The sequence below is a fragment of the Macrobrachium rosenbergii genome, chromosome 55, assembly GCF_040412425.1.
Source record: "Macrobrachium rosenbergii isolate ZJJX-2024 chromosome 55, ASM4041242v1, whole genome shotgun sequence".
Classification (NCBI taxonomy): Eukaryota; Metazoa; Arthropoda; class Malacostraca; order Decapoda; family Palaemonidae; genus Macrobrachium; species Macrobrachium rosenbergii.
In genome coordinates, this window is record NC_089795.1 from 16,224,252 (window position 1) to 16,240,896 (window position 16,645).

At 40.4% G+C, this 16,645-nt stretch overlaps 1 protein-coding gene across 1 annotated transcript in view; it reads left to right on the forward strand.

Annotated features, from left to right (window-relative positions):
* The first annotated feature begins 10,858 nt into the window (after positions 1-10,858).
* LOC136835319 (uncharacterized) overlaps positions 10,859-16,645 on the forward strand; it is a 165,411-nt gene continuing 159,624 nt past the window's right edge. The window contains exon 1 of the mRNA XM_067098659.1: positions 10,859-11,007. Coding sequence (XP_066954760.1) covers positions 10,978-11,007 — 30 coding nt within the window. The 5' untranslated portion in view covers positions 10,859-10,977. The remainder of the gene's footprint in view (positions 11,008-16,645) is intronic.

Sequence of the window (16,645 nt, forward strand, 5' to 3'; positions counted from 1 at the left end):
GTTGTTATTTTCAGTTTGTGCTTTTGGCATGAAGGGTAACCACCTGTTCTTGTTTGTTTACTTACGGGGTGCAAGAAATTTCATTTGCTCTTTAGTACTGTATTTTGTATAAAAAGAAAATATTTGTTTTTATTGTAATGCAAGTTCTATGCTTGCTTTGCCTTAAAGAATCTTTATTCCATAAAGAATTTGTATTCCAGTTGTCTTGGGGGTGCTCCTGTTAGGTATTTTGTTGATTCAAGTGATGAACTTTGATCATTGGCACCATAGGGTCCATAATCATGCAGGACAAACTGGGATGCTCTCTGCCTTTTTTAAGGAAATTTATTATGTAATGGAACAGCACTGATAAAAAATTCAATAGTCAGACGCTATCAATTTTTATTGAGCTCAGCATATTGTAGTTCATTAGCCAAGCAAATTAATTGAGAAGAAGCACTTTCATATTACAGGACATCACCACCCTGCTTGTTAAAAAAAAATACATGCTGGTTGGTCTAATAGGTTTTGAGTTCTTGGTCTCTAGGATTGATTAACTGCAGTTCAAAATATCATCATTTTGATTATTGTTGACTTGTAGTAATATTACTGCAGAAGTGTCTTTTAAACTTATCAAGGTTTGAACACAGCTGCAAACTTTGATCCATATTGATATTCATTGCAGAGTTCTGTTGTGCCACTTAACATCTTCAGTGTAGTGGTGTCTTTTGATGTCATCAGGTGGCATCAGTTTTCTAGGTAGCATTGTCTGTTTTTCACAAGCAATTATCTGTATCACTCTTTTGGAATTACTGTATATGGTTGTTCACTGGACTTTGGATTTTTTACATTTATTTATGTTGAAGTGAAATTGGCTACTTGGCAAACTGCTCCGGACTTTTGAATTTGTATGATTTTCATTTATTTTAGTTTTCTTATATTCATTATGTACTGAGATAACTCATTTTCTTTTAGAAGGCAGATTTAGAATAAGATTCAAATGCATTGTAAGCTTAGAATACAGAGGAGGAACCATCCAGCCTGGAAAGCACATATGAAATGGAATAAGCTTGTGTTGCTGTCTATATTGTAAGATTTGTGTACAAATATTAGAAAGTTAGTAATAAATTTGTACAAGTGTAGAATGACTTATTCTTTTCCCCTTGGCTCTTAGACTTCACTTGTGGGAGGCACCTGTGAGTAGTGTGTAAAGTATCTCTGGCAAGAGCGCTTGTGGATAATTTCTTCATGAATATTAATTAGCAAAACACGAAAAAAAATGTACATGATTATGATTTTGATTACTCAAAAAAAAAAAGAAAAACTCATCCTGTCAAACTTCTCCTTCCCCATTAAACAACATGTTATATTAAGGTGGCTTGAAAACTTGGTGGGATTCCAGCTGAAATGGAATCTAATCTGCCAAAAAGGATAAATTTCTTTAGTAAACAGTGTCACCTAATTATAAAAATATGCATCCTTTGTTATTGGGCAATTAATTAGAATGGATAAGGTTTAATTGCAATGTTAGGTAATAAATAATGAAGCTGCAATACAAGGGAAACAAAGGAAGTGGATGGATGTAAAAACCAAGGTCAATAGATTTGTAACAACTGTCATGAATCACCCTGTTATAAATGGTTCCGTCTATCCTTGCTTATGTCGGTATTTGCATAGGAGATGGGCACATCACTAAAATCTGTAATGTTCTAGACCTCTGATAATGTTAAACATCAGATTTGGGAAGTGTTGCACCTCAGCTGCTGACCAAACAAATACTGTAGTAGCCAAACCTCTTATTTTCTCTTGGTAACCATTTCATTTTTATTTTTTATACCAAAGCAAACACTCGGATGAAAGTCCAAAGATGAATTAGATTATGGAAAATTCTGCACTTGAAACTTTGATGGAGGGTGGAGTTGGATGGCATGCCTCTCAACCTATAAAACTGGTTGAGCGAGAGAAACTTTTTAGACACCTTTCCTTCGGCACTGGGTCTGACCTTGGTAGACTGATGATCCTTAAGGCAGAAATATTGCTCCTCCCCTTGTAGGACATTCCTGGATGAAGGGAGGCCATCCTGAATGAATTCTTCATTTTTTTGTACATGAGTGTTACCTTATACATGACCACCTATCTGTGACATGCCCTTGATTCTCCCTTTGGATCCCCCCAATCAAGTCAAACATAAAGAAATTGAAATAGCTTGAAAACCTTTTGAGATAAAAAAAAAAATTCAGGCAGGATCCAACCTTGACTGTTTTGATTCTCTGAATGGAAACGATCTGGCCAAGCTTCTTAATGCTAGAAAACCAAATATCATCAGTAAGAATTGAAAACCATCTTAAGTAGACGATCAACAACTGAAATGACTCAGACAAAGTACAAATTATGGTTGATAGAAGCAACTACCAAGAAATTTGAGTTATCTTGTAATATAATCTGGAGATAACTTTTAAGTAATAAACCTGTTGCACAGTGAATAGTTACAAGAAACACTCATGTTAACATATAATGAGGATGAACCAGTTGACCAGCCAAAAACAAATTTAGATATGAAAATAAGGTACAATAATGTGCACAACTGTAAAATCTGCATTACCCCAAGCAGGAAAAAAAAGGTAATTCTTTAAAAGTAGCAGAAATAAAAACTTTTAGGCCAAGACCTTCAACTAAAAATTTAAATTTTAGGTCTAAATAGAGAAGTACAGTACTGTAAAACCATAGCTAAACCCTTACATTGCAAAAACTGCAGTAAGTATGAACACATATACCATGTCTCCTGATGTCCATACTGTGCTATAATGATCATGTAACAAAGTGGATCTGTGGTGAACCAATGTGCTTAAACTGGGGTCAGAAACACAATGTAAGATCTGAGACTTGCACATATGCATACAACACAGAACTAAAAATGCTTCAAGACAGAATTGGAATGGCCTTATGAGAAGCTAAACTGGAACTAGAAGTAAGAGGATTTAATGATGCACCAGCAAGAAAAAAACATATATAGAAAACCATATTAAAAATGTAACTAAAATCAAAAGTATATAATAGATAGAATAGAATAAATGAACAATATGACGATAAGAAAACATTAATTAAAAGATTGCATGAAAAAATGCAATTTAAAAAGAATGCACCATTCAAGACCCTAACCAAATTAATGCACAAATATAAATGTTGAGGAATCAACCAAAATACCATGGAAGAACCAGAAGAAACCCACCAAACTAATGATTTTGAACCTTGTGGTAATAAGAAAACAGGTTTTGACATAGGAAAACCCTATTTTTGGTTGCTGCTGTGAGTCCTCAAAGGAGTTACACTCTTATGGTCCGTCCCCACGGCTCCATGAGACAGACCAACCAATTACAAAGAATTCTCTTATAGTTGGTCTTCAGTCAGAATAGTGCTTGTTGGCACAGAGACAGAATACAGAGGATAAGAGGGCTCTGTCACTTCCTGCAACAACTGCCTTGGCTTCCTCTACATCCCACTCACACAGATGTGACAACAGCATAATATGTCAGCCATCTTCCTCATTACACACCAGGTCTGTGCAAGATAAATGTTCACCCCAGTCCCATGCCTTTCATCATGGAAGTTGAATGGGTTTGAGGACTCAGCGGCTATCAAAAATAGGTTTTTCCTATGTCAAAACCTGTTTTTGATAGCATAGTCGCTGCTTGTCCTCAAAGGAGCCTACAAAAGAAATTGCCAGGTGACGAAATGGCTTAGCTCCTAATAGATAAATCCCAACAACCCAGATCAATTTTTGGTCTTAAATATAGTCACAGGTTCTTAATCATTTTCTTTATTCTGAATGCCCATAGGGTTTGGCAATAAAGAACAGGAAACAATATATTTATTATTCTCTGTGGTTCGAAGGCGACTTACCTAATTATGCCTGGTTTGGCTGCAGGATTATTGCGCCTTCCCAAGAAATATCACACCATGGCCACCACTTTCATGGCAACAGTATTTCAGGAATTTTTAATCCAAGGTAAAGTCACAGGTTATCAATCGTTTTCTTTTTTCAGGATACTCATTAGGGTCCGGCAATAAAGAACAGGAGACACACGAACCCCATAAATGTATTATCCCTTGTCATTCTACAGTGACTTACCTAATTATCTGGTCTGGCTGCAGAATTATTGCGCCTTCACCAGCTCAGGAGTACTGCCTCTAAAAACCACTCTGTACACCTGAAGACGTCTTCGAAGGAAACATCCCCCAAGAAAGTTAACAATGTACTCATCTTTTGGATGTCATGCAACTTAGGAAAGGAGTGTGGGTCTGCCTTTTCAATGAGGGCAGCTAAAATAATTCTCAACCCATGTAGGGAGAGTTGTTTGTTTGTGCTACAGTGTAGAAAAAATAAGACCATCTGCGATGTTTTCAGTGACATCTAAGTAAATCTTACTTTGTTCACTTTAGTTTTATGTACAGCCCTCCACAAGGATAATTCCCTCTCTGGCGGGCCTTTGTACATTTTCAAAATAAGGTGCTTCTTATATTTTGTAATTGTCTTTCAGTGTTTTCTCGCCAGTATCGTAGCTCCTACAGAATAGGAGAGCCTTTAGTACTATTTTAAATTTGTTTCTTCCTGTATTAAATTACATAAAGATTATTAGTCAAAGCCATGATCTGGATTATTTTTCACCTTTGACACATATTCTTTATGTATATACTGTGCACTTATTGCCATCACATGTTTTATGTTTAGCATCACTATGGCCTTTCTTTACACAGTTTTTACACTTGAAGATGGTACTAGCACGTTCATTTGATTTGTGACTTTCACCACATCTAGAACAAGCTTGGTCATTTCCACAGTTTGTTGTGCTATGACCAAATTCCTGACATTTGTAGCATTGATAGGGCATGCAACAGTCGTATACTTCCCAAGGCTATACAGTGTACACAATTTGTCACCTCTGCCATAGATAGCTTTTCGTATTTGTGGTGTGCATTTGATGATATAGTGTTTATATTTGTCACCTTTGAGTATCATTTCCTTTACAATTTTCAGGTCGTCATTTTCAGAAATGAGGTTACCTATTAATGGATTTTTTTAAAGTGTTATCGACAATGTCAGCTTCATCCTTCGGGACATAGACTACTTTTATTTTTGGTTTAAGTTTACCCTTCTCATTTACTGATATATTGCTGATTTCCTGAATCTCCATTTTTGTCTTTTCTAAGCTTTGCCTGTCTGGAAATCTTACAAATAAGTGTCCATCTCTCGTTGCTTTAACCTGTTCAACTGGCGTCGTTATTTCACTCATAATTTGTCTCTTTCCATTAGCTGCTCTGCTCTCTTCGTTTGTTGATTTGATCAGAAGCACTTTTTTTGTCTTTAGTGATTCAGCATAAGTGTTGTCGATGTTTGTCATGGTCTTTACATCTTTATCAACATTGCCAATTTTGTTTTGGATTTCATCTTTGTTGATCATTGCGTCACTAGTTTTCTGAGCCGAATCCTGAATCAACCTTGTTAATATCTATTTACTTTTATTTCTTCAAGTTCATCTTCAGTGAGTTTTTTGTGTGTTCTTCGTTCAGGCCTCTTGCAATTATTAAGTGCTTGAGCCAGGCATAATATTCTATATGAAATACCGAGTTCCTTTATCAGAAAAGGGGATTTTCCTTTAAAAAGGTCCATATTCTTGACCAGGAGACAACAGTAAATGGCAACTAGGTGTATGAGTGGTGAAATGCCCGCCTGAGAGAGCCCAGTACGCTAATCCGAGCTCCTGATGCTAAAGCAGTCAAGAAGACTACCTTTTGCGCATATGAGATGTAGTTGCATTGGCCCCATGAATTTAAGGGGTGACAAGAATCTAAGAACCTTATTCAGGTAATGGGAAACTTTGCAGGAGCTGACCTTTGCAGTGTAACAGACTGGAGAACAGAATTAACAATTTATATATTAGAATCAATTCCAAAGCCATAAGGCAAGGGTTCCACCAGTGCTGCCTTATATGCCATGATTGCTGACATAGCGAGGTGCTTGACCTCAAAAGATAATAAAATATACAACTGTTTTAACAGCGTCAATAACCTAGATGTTATGATACCAGATTTAATAAACAAATCAATCAATCAATCAGATTTCAACTGGGCTCTCAGTGTGCAGGTAGTCTTGTAAGGAAAGGATTTGAGTGACATACTGGCTGGGTATTGTCTAGTTTATTGGTGGTTCCTTACTGAATCAATGTACATGTTGTTGTTGTTGATTAAGCTGGCCTTATGCCAGCACGGGCCCTTGCTCATGGAGCAGCCCGTAAGTCATTTTTTGATGTGAAGGTGAAATTAAGGATATGTAGGTGATTGCTTTATGTGTGATTGATGGGCATACTAGTGAGTGGTGTGAAATGAAAGGTTAACAGGAGAGATTGCAGACCTCTTTGGGCCCTAAGGCACCCGTCAGTTGGAGAAAGAGCGATAGTAGCGAGTTCTGGCAAGTGGTAGATAGCCAGTACGGAAAATGAGATATTCATCGTCGGAGAAAAATCGGAAAACCAGAAAATCTATGGAGATTCAACACCATATTTAACTTACTTTGAAAAACAGAAAAAAAGCATCGATCTATTAGTGGTAGGGATCGATGGAGGAAAATGAAGAATTTTAAGCTTTAGAAAAAGCAACACAAATAGAAGTAATAGCTTAAGTGGTAGTTTGAACGATAGTTGAAAAATTTCGGCCGTTAGATGCGAGGCGGCCGAAAAAGGGGAAAGGGAAGGCTTTAAGTGGTAGAAGCAGAATAGTTGCTAATCAAATGATGAGCGACTATTAGAGTATTTGAGTCGGAGCCGCTGTCTGAGTTCATCCCCTTCGGGAGAAATGCAGTGATGAGAGCAGATTTCTTCGAAGAGATCGTGTGCCAGTGAGAAAATCCTTTCTCTCTCTCTTTCAGGGTCTTTTTTTTCCAGTGTTTGTTTTTCTATTGGGCTTTTACATCCTATCTTAACAGCTTTGGTTAGGGCACCAAAGAGGTCTAAAGTTGAGATTAGCACCTGTGGCTGTTGTATTTCCTGGCTTGAGGGGTTTGGAGTAGGCTGAGGAGGAAGGAAAGAGGCTTGAGGTTCTGGGTTAGGAGTAGATTGAGGGGTTGGGGGTGTTGGCTGTTCAGTTAGAGTCCCTGTATCGTGACGCAAATCGGCCGCTGTTTCAACAACCTGTTTGGTCGTTTCTAACTGTGGCTCTGGTGGTGTCGCTGGTCTGGGTGCAAGTGTTGCTGTAGGAGGTAGTTTTGGCAGGTCGGCTCTTGCTTTCAGATGTGCAATGCGGGATAACCGAGCACTGCATCGTTTGAACCACGCATGATGACGTTCAGAACAGTTGGGGCACTTAGGTGTTGTAAGTTCCCTTTTTTCAGTTTCTCAAGACACAACTTTGCCTCGTGTTTCTTGCTACAGGTGGCGTAGATTGCAGGGCCTCTGCAACGTTCTTGATGGTGACCACGTTGACATCTGTAGCACCTGAGAGGTTCTGGCGTGTATTCCTCTGTAGGGTAGTGTCCCCATGTCCTAAACCATACTTGGCTCGGGACTGGTCCTCTGAAGGTGGTCAGGATCTTCCGTGAAGGTGCATTGTATCTGGTTACACACCTCTCTGTGTTCACAATATGGGGGAGCTCCAGAAGAGGATCCAGAGGGAGCTCTATTGGGTAGTTGCAGATGATGGCCTTGTTTAGCTTCTCATTTGAGTTTAGTAACTGAAATTCCGTGTTGTCCTCCAGGAGGTCGACTGTTGTTCAGTCTTTTGGAGTAATGGTGAATTCTCCTCTGTGATTCGGCTGTGCTGAGATGTTGATGCTAGGGTTGCTTTTCTGAAGAGCCACTACTGCAGCGTACCAGGTCTGTCCTTCGGCAGGAAGCACTCGAAACTTCGGTAATGGAGGGTACTCATTTGCGTCGGAGACTGGAGGGAGAAGAGGTAAACGATGAGGGGGATTGGGGTGGGACAGAGGAGGAGGTGGAGGACGAGGGCCCGAGGACCTCACGGGATGAGGAGGAGAGGTTTGCAAGGAAGAAGAGGAAGTAGAGGGCGAAGGGGAAGATGGGTGGGTTGGTAGATCAAGTGTTGCCTGGTCGCTACCGGATCTCTTTTCCGGAGCTGGTGGGCGAGCTTCGTCCGTGAAATAGCCAGGAGACGGCGGGTGTCTCTTCTTATGTCGAGTCATGGTGTGCACTTAACTTTCACAATGATAAACACTTCCAACGTCGAGGATAATAAAAAAAAACAGCTGCTGAAGGCGAGTGATAAAGCCGTGAAACTGTCGAAACAGTATTGGGATTAACACTAACCAGTGGGGGTCTTACGATTACATAAGACGAGATTTATTTTTCGGAAGCCAGGTAGGGACGTTGGCATAAATCTGGATGCTGCTTCATAAGAGATTTGAATATTAAGATCTTCAGTTTGCCTCATAATCCTGATTCTTTTGATTCATCCTTTAATTCCTTCTGTGTAATTTTAGCAGCATCATCCCCTTGATCATAATCATAATGATGGTCATCTAACTGTCTTATCTTTCCCATCAAATAACTTATTGTCAAAGTCGAAGAACATATTATAGAGGACTTTCCTCGTTGGGGTACGATGATAACTTGTTTGATTATAGAACATTTATAGGTAGTAAGCAACTGTCCATTTTCAACAAGCCAATCACGATATTTTAAGCTCAACACAGTCATCAAGATGATACTTTCAGGATCTTCAGTCAGTTGGTCATTTAACCAATTAATTCCATTGTCAGTAAGATTTGTTCTTGATTCTGATGATGAGGCTGGAGTTCTTCTATACTTAAAGAAGCAATTTCTGTGGTACCGGAAATCATTAGCCACCATATCAAGGCAACTATGGTCAAACCCTTGGACCCTGTGTAGCATCATTTCATCATCAAGCTCATTTGCTTTCTTCCAGTTTTCTTGAAATTTACTTTTTCAGCAAATGATAATTTACGTAACCCATTTTTGTCCCTAACTTTACCACAAATAAAGCATTCTTCTTTGTAATTTATTCTTAGATTATCGGAGCTTCGACGCTCTGTAGTAGTACTATCACAAGGTTCAACATTTCTGGTTAAAAGTTTTTTTTTTAGTATATAACATTTTAGATTTTCCATGATATTTAGGGTTCTTCTGGATGAAATCATCACTATTCACTTCATTTTTTAATCTCGTTGCTATGTCATCTTTCCTGTTACCAACAGCATATTGCAATGATGGTCATCTTTTTTCTGTCACATTATGTAGTGTTTCACTTCCTGCTCTCTAGCATAGGAGGCACAGAGAATAGTCTGTGTTTGAAACTTTGTGTTTACGAGTTTTAGAATTCATTTTACATAATTTTAAACCTAAAAAAATATTGAAACTAACTGTTAGATAACTTATGATTAATGCAAACTGAATGCATGAATTTAAAACAGCTTGCATTCCAAATTGAATACATGCAGATGCTTCAAGTAATAACTAAAATTTCTCGTTTGATCATAGAAAACTATGTTCATTTTCAAATAACATCATTCTATATGAGGTATAAAGAAAAGATATGACAATATGTTCAGAAGATTTGTAATGTACTGAAACTGAAAATCACCCTTTCATGTGTAAGATGTTCTGTCCTATCAGTCCAGTTGCAACAGTTAAAAAGTCTGCTAATCTATGATTAGGAGCAATTACTCCACCTATTCATATCATTTTAGTTCTGGTGAAACAGAAAATTAGTTGATAAAAACAACTTTTACGGACCATTAATTTAACAAAGATCATTTAAAAAAAATTTCAGATTGCATTGTGGACCATCTTGGATTCCAAGATGGCTGACAAAGCTACAGTTTCATTAACATTTCCAATGAATTTTTTAACCCAAAAAACATAGATTTACACTCAAATAATGTGTTATTATGCTTAGTGGGTGTAGATATAAAAAAATCGTGTTTGGTGGATTTTTAGGGTAAATTTCTTTAAGGTATGCTACTTCAAATGAAATTTTCAGCATGTTTGCAAGAGAAATTTTTGAGCAGACGTCTACTGTAGATTATCAATCTAGATACAGTTAAGCAACAAAAAAATTAGGTCTGCCCTGGTGCCAAATTTACGATGGGTCACCTCCAAAATTTGGCTCTTGGGTTCCCTACTAAGTAGAGAAAAATAGAAATTGGCCGTAAAATTGCAGTGTGAGGGGAAAAAGATTGGCTCGATCAATATTGAGACAATCTTATTGGCGTTAATAAGAAATCTATATCGTGTAGGGGTAAAGGTCTTCCAACACAATTTACCTTTGGTTATTTATATAACCGCAAAGTTAAAAATAAAAACAGAAAACAGACAGCAGGAGAGTATTAGCCAAACTGATAGGCAAATCAAATATTGTGGAACATTTTGACTGTACAATTCAATTTTTCAAGAGTAGCTATCAAAGAAATACGATTTAATTAAAATGCCTGGAATATAGACAGGTGTAGATCCACGTTCCAGATGCTTATTGGCGCTACCATAAGAAACGCGGGGTGCCACATAAATTTGAATTTACAGAGGAATTTGAAAATAATATATATATATGTGTGTGTTTGTGGCTAATTTATGAATGATTGAGTTAGTATATGCTGTTTGATATTATTTTGTTAACTAATTTTAATCAGTCCTAAAGGGCTACCGCACTTTTCAGTTTCTGTTGCACTCTAAACAGGTCTACCACTCTTAAGGATCTATACTTTGGTGTTTTTAAGTTTTAGTATATAGGTAAAATATGAAGGAAATCATGTGAATATTCATAAAAACACACGGAATTTTTATTGAAATTTCTTCGACATACATCATTTGTTGGGTAACTTTTGGCATCATAATCATATCAAGATCCGGTGACATGGCAACTGTCCAACGGCCATTATTCGAATCGCAACCGCACTGGTGAACGTCGAGTGATATCTCCGTGCTGAGTTCAAGTACAAACTGCAAAAAAGTTTTGCCTTTTGACCTTTTCAGGATGAACAGGAAGCGAAAGCGAGACCCTCCGGTGAGTAATGAAAGCGAAGCATGTGCGTGTCGTAAGTGGGGGAGGTGTGAAAGCGGCGAGTGTTGCGAAAGAGCCACTTGGCCGGGGCAAGGCCAGCCGGACCGCCGCCATTGTGGTGGTTAGGCCAAGTCAAACAGGGAACGAGTCCAGTAGACGCTCATCTTTTATATTCATGAAAATAGGGAATATGCTTTGGCCGGGGACTGTGTTGTACAGCGTAGCAGCATAATCATAATGGTAGACTATCCTAGCGTGGCCAATTGGCTCTTGTCTGGTGGCTTAGGCTAACCACTTGGAATGATGCTTCTTGGACTCGCGTCATCGGTGGCGGCCTTCGTTTTCACTTTCAGTCGTATTGTGTGTAAGAGGGTCGCGCTAAGTAATTTGTTCTTACGGAATTGAAGAACGTCGCCCTTTGTAGGTGGGAGTAGCCTAACCTTCAGCACGAGGTTGAGACGGTCTCGGGATTGGATGGTTAGTTGACGGTTAGCCCGTGCTACGCTAATGGCCTCCATGAGGCCAACGAGTAAATCTGTAGAACTATATACGGTAGGAGCTCCGCGACGGCGACTGCTTTCTAACTTCACATTTTCTAGTTTTTTGTTTGCTAATTATGAATTTACCCCTCATTTTTGGCGCCCAAGTGTAATTAACCTGTAATTAACCCCTGAAGTCCATCCACTAAGGGGTTTCCATACGCCATCTTCACAAGACACCACGGGTATATATATACGTCTCGGTAATTCTAAGCCGGCTGTCCACAGTGAGCTAGACTATGGCAATTGACGTTTTCCTATGTTATTTTACTTGCTTTACAAGAATTTAAAGTAATATTTTGTCGGCCGGCTGTAACTAAACTAATTGACCCTTGAAGACTGCACAACTTGAATTACCTAACGCAGGGTAGGTCTAAGCCTACCCCACGTTAGGCATTTCAAGTCGCATAGTCTTCAAAGGTCAATGACAGTTTAGTTACAGCCGGCCGACAATATATTACTTTAAATTCTTGTAAAGCAAGTAAAATAACATAGGAAAACATCAATTGCCATAGTCTAGCTCACCGCGGACAGCCAGCTTAGAATTACATACGTCTCTTTTGAACGGTTCATATCCCGTCCGGCAAGTGCAATAACTTTTTAACACATGAAGTTAAGTATACCTTAATTTAACCAGACCACAGCTGATGGACAGCTCTCCTAGGGCTGGCACGAAGGATTAGATTTATTTTACGTGGCTAAGAACCAATTGGTTACTTAGCAACGGGACCTACAGCTTATTGTGGAATCTGAACCACATTATAGCGAGAAATGAATTTCTATCACCAGAAATAAATTCCTCTAATTCTTCATTGGCTGGTCGGAGAATCGAATGCAGGCCCAGCAAAGGGCTAACCGAGAACGATATCGACCCGTCCAACGAGGAACTTTGTTCCCCCGGGCCAGTACTATACACAGTGACGGGACATTCCAATTGGTCGACAACAAACATGCACTGCCAGTATCGGAACCCTAAAGTAAGTAAGTATAGCTTAGTTTTACCAGACCACTGAGCTGATTAACAGCTCTCCTAGGGCTGGCCCGAAGGATTACACTTATTTTACGTGGCTAAGAACCAACTGGTTACTTAGCAACAGGACCTACAGCTTATTGTAGAATCCGAACCACATTATAGCGAGAAATGAATTTCTATCACCAGAAATAAATTCCTCTAACTCTTCATCAGCCGGTGGCGGGAATCGAACTCCGGCCCATCGAATGACGGTCTGAAGCTCAACCAACTCGGCCAACAAAGGGCTATCGGAACCCTAAAAGTGTAGAAAAAAAAAAAAGTTGAAAAGGTAGCAACAGGCGTGGAGCTAATATATAGAATTACCGGTAAATCTAAGCAGCAGCTCCACACGCACTGTTTATTACCATGGAAGTTGGTTTTTCCCAAACTCTTAGTGTTGCTGATGGAGGGAGGGGGCTGCTTACTGTCGGTCAATTATTATGAACGTAGTCTATACCAAAGTGATTGGGGACCCTTTGGGAATGCAGGGTTTTGGGTGGGGGACATCGCTGGGAAAAAGGCTGGACCACCGTTGTTATGAAATGGTTCCTTGCGTGGGCAAGTCATTAGGACGCCATATGTTCAAGAATGGGTTGGCTGAAGAAACCTATTTTAAAAGGAACTATACTAACCCCACCTAACTTAACCTAGCAGGCTGTGCCATTTAGCTAGGGGGCAGAGCCCTCCAGACCCCCAGGTGAAGGGAACTCCACTTTTTACCAAAAGCTCCCCTAGGCCTGTAACACTGCACATGCGCAATAGCATTCCAGGATGGCCAGCATACAACTAACGAGGTTAATTACAGTCAACTGACAAAAAATAATGGTAGGTAGATCTAAGCCGGCTGTCCGCGGTGGGCTGCTAGGTTATGGCAGTTGACATTTTTCTATAGAACTTTACTTGCTGAATAAGAATTTAAAGTAATATTTTGTCAGTCGGCTGTAATTAACCTGTAAATTACCTTAGAACTGTAGCCGACGGTAAGGGGGACAGGTTGGGAATCTGGGTCCTGGGTGGGTAAAACACTTTCGAGAATAGCTCACGGTGAGGGGGACCCGTTGGGGATCCGGGGTTCTGGGTGGGGTAAATAACTTGGGAAAAGGTTTGGGCAACTTATTGTTGTGTTTCCAGTTATATATGTCATCTGGAACATGAAAAACAAGCGTAAAAATAAGGGGGAATAAATGGATAGTGCGAGCCGTTACAAAGGTAGTTTTCACATATCACTACTGCTGATTCCAGGCCATGTCACACATGCGCAGTCTTACAGGGGAGCTTTCGGTTCATCCAATGCCTCCAACTGAGAGAGTAGTAGGTGGGTTTTTTGGTGGGTGGCTGTACCCAACCAATCACGTTGCAACGTTACCCCAACATTACGTTTCACCCAGGTGGAGGATTTTGGGGGGATACATAAACTCAGTTACATGTATTCCTTTTGCTCAACTGTTTTATAACCGTTTCCTATTCGTTGTAGCTTGTGCATCTAACCTTCTTCTAGTACTTTTCCGTTCACAAATATATTGATGTCTCCTCGCAACATGATTTTACCATAAATAACTTACAGAATTACTTTACATTTGTCGGCAGACACCTGAAGCATGTATATGGGGTAGGAGGAGAAGGGTCTTGCAGAACGTTTCGCTACCACTTTCTCTCAGTGACGTTAACAGAAACCTCTTTTTTACATATTTTGTAAGCCCTGTGGTTGGCGCGCACAGCGCAATATTACCGCTTGCCAGAGCATACGAGCCTGCCAGATTATTTTAAAAAGTGCGGATAAGGCACGCAGCGCCATTCCACTACCCCAAAACTGAAAGCAGAAATACACTTTTAGCCCCCCCAACTTCATCCTTCCTACCCTGTTGCGGTGCAGTTCACTGGCACAGTTCTCACTCTTCAACCCAGCACGATGGCGGACATCACCCCCAGAACCTCCCGCTCCTCTGAGCCTGTAACCAAGGGCAATTTGCCACCTACCTGTGTCAGTTGCTACCTTAGTTATAAGGACTACATTGTACCGGGGACAACTATTGTATCTGATTGCTGGAGATCTTATGACTGCCTGAAGGACGAAGGCTATGTACACTTAACTGTCAATCACTCCATGAACTTTGTGGACCCAGTGACTGGTGCTCATACAAATACTATTGAGAGGAGGTGGAGGGAACTTCGTGAGACGATGCCTAGGTACCGCCGTAGGAGGTACAACTTCGTCGGGTACTTGGCAGTGGCCTATTTTAAAATCCACTTTGATGACCCGAAGACGAGGCTCCACGCATTCGTAAAGGCGGCGGCTGAATTGTACCCTCCACTCCTTTAAGGTAAGGATCCTAAACTATCTTCTTTATTATTAGGTAGTTTAGGTCACCTGTGTTTTGGTGTTACTAGGTTTTAGTGCTTTTCATGTAGGAGCATTATTATTTTTTGGGTAACTGTCATTTACTGCCATGTTTCTATATAACAGTCCTACGTCACTTTACCAATTTGTACCTTTTGTGCAGTACCCCACCTTCTCCCCCCCCCTGCTGAACATATGGCTCCTTAGTGGTTACGTAACCCAAGATGGCGGATTTGTTTACCGTTTACGTTTCTTCGCCCTGATCGCAAGCAACGGTTAGTGTGCAGTTGAGGTAGCCTGTGGCAGTTGACGTTTTACAGTGTTGCATGAGTTTAGGGTAACATTTTGCCCGTCAGCTGCAGCTAAACTGTAATTTACCCTTGAGCTGTATGCACCAGTGCAGGGGACCCACGGTACCGGTGTGCACTCTTCAAGTGTCAATTACGCTCTTGTTACAGCCGACCGACAAAATTTTACTTGAAATTCTTGTTCAGCAGGTAAAGTTTTATAGAAAAACGTCAACTGCCATAGGCTACCTCACTGCGGACAGCGGGCTTAGAATTAGCTAATGGTAAATTCTTGATAAGCAACCAAATACTATAGGAAAATTTAATTTCCAAAATAGTACCCCATGCGGAGCCATTGCTTAGTTCTACCAATCAACGTTTGAGGGTAAAATTGTATGTCAATATAAAATGCCACGTAACCTAAGGCTGTTCACTGATTACAAATTTGCTGTATTAGCTAAGGGGTGGGGGCCGGTATTGTATTATCTTAATTACCGTCAGGTAGGCCGGGAATACCCGCCTGCCCGGATGCAAACATTCCAGTTTGCTTTCGGCTGTCGTGCATTGCATACATATTTCGGATCTCTTTGCCTGACTGTCATTAAGCTCTTTATTATCCCGGTGGGATCTTTCTCTGTTTTTGTGTATATATTACTTGTGTTTGATATTTAATACAAATCCACGATTTGTGTTAGCATTGCATTAGCTGTTGTCCCCATGTGTCTGTGTCTTGGGTTTGATGGCCAAAGGCATATCTAGAGGGGTGTAACCAAGTGGTAATGCTTCTTTTCCAGTAGCCCTTCATTTAGATTCTGAAGGCGTTCCCCTGTATGTTCGGAGATATTAGATTGGGATGTAATATCTTTGCTCCCCTACATTGATCGGGACGTAAAGAGTTTTCTCCCCTTCTTGGGCTCCTGCCCTCCGTGTATAAGGGCATGACTACTTCCTTTCTATTTGTGCTAAGTGTTGTTTTTGCTGCCTGTGCAATGGAGAGTTGTGGGGGTGGGGGGGAGGTTGTGGTTGTTGTCAATAAGTTACGCTTCCATGGTGCCCTTGGTGGCCTTCCCCCCTCCCTTCTCTCTCCTTCGATAGAGATCTCTTTCTTTCGCCCTCTTCGCTCGCTCATTGGGCGAAAACCGCGAGGTGGGAGCACAGGCGGTTGGGTGACCTCTTCTAAGGGGCCTCCTCTCGCTGCGTAGGGCAGTTCTCCTCGGAGCAAGAGGAGTTTCCCTTTACTAATCATCTTTGCATTTTCTTTCAGGTTGGCATTGAGCATCGTAGGTACAGCAGTAGTTGGCTGGATATCTCATTTGGGATATCTTTGCATGAAGATCCCCACTGTTCATAGTGTTACTTCGGGATCTACCACAGTACCTGGTTGGAATGGCATAGTTCAACATCGGGATTGTTCCAATTCTGTTCCTGCCGATGTGGATCAATTGCTGTCATTGCTGGCCTTCAT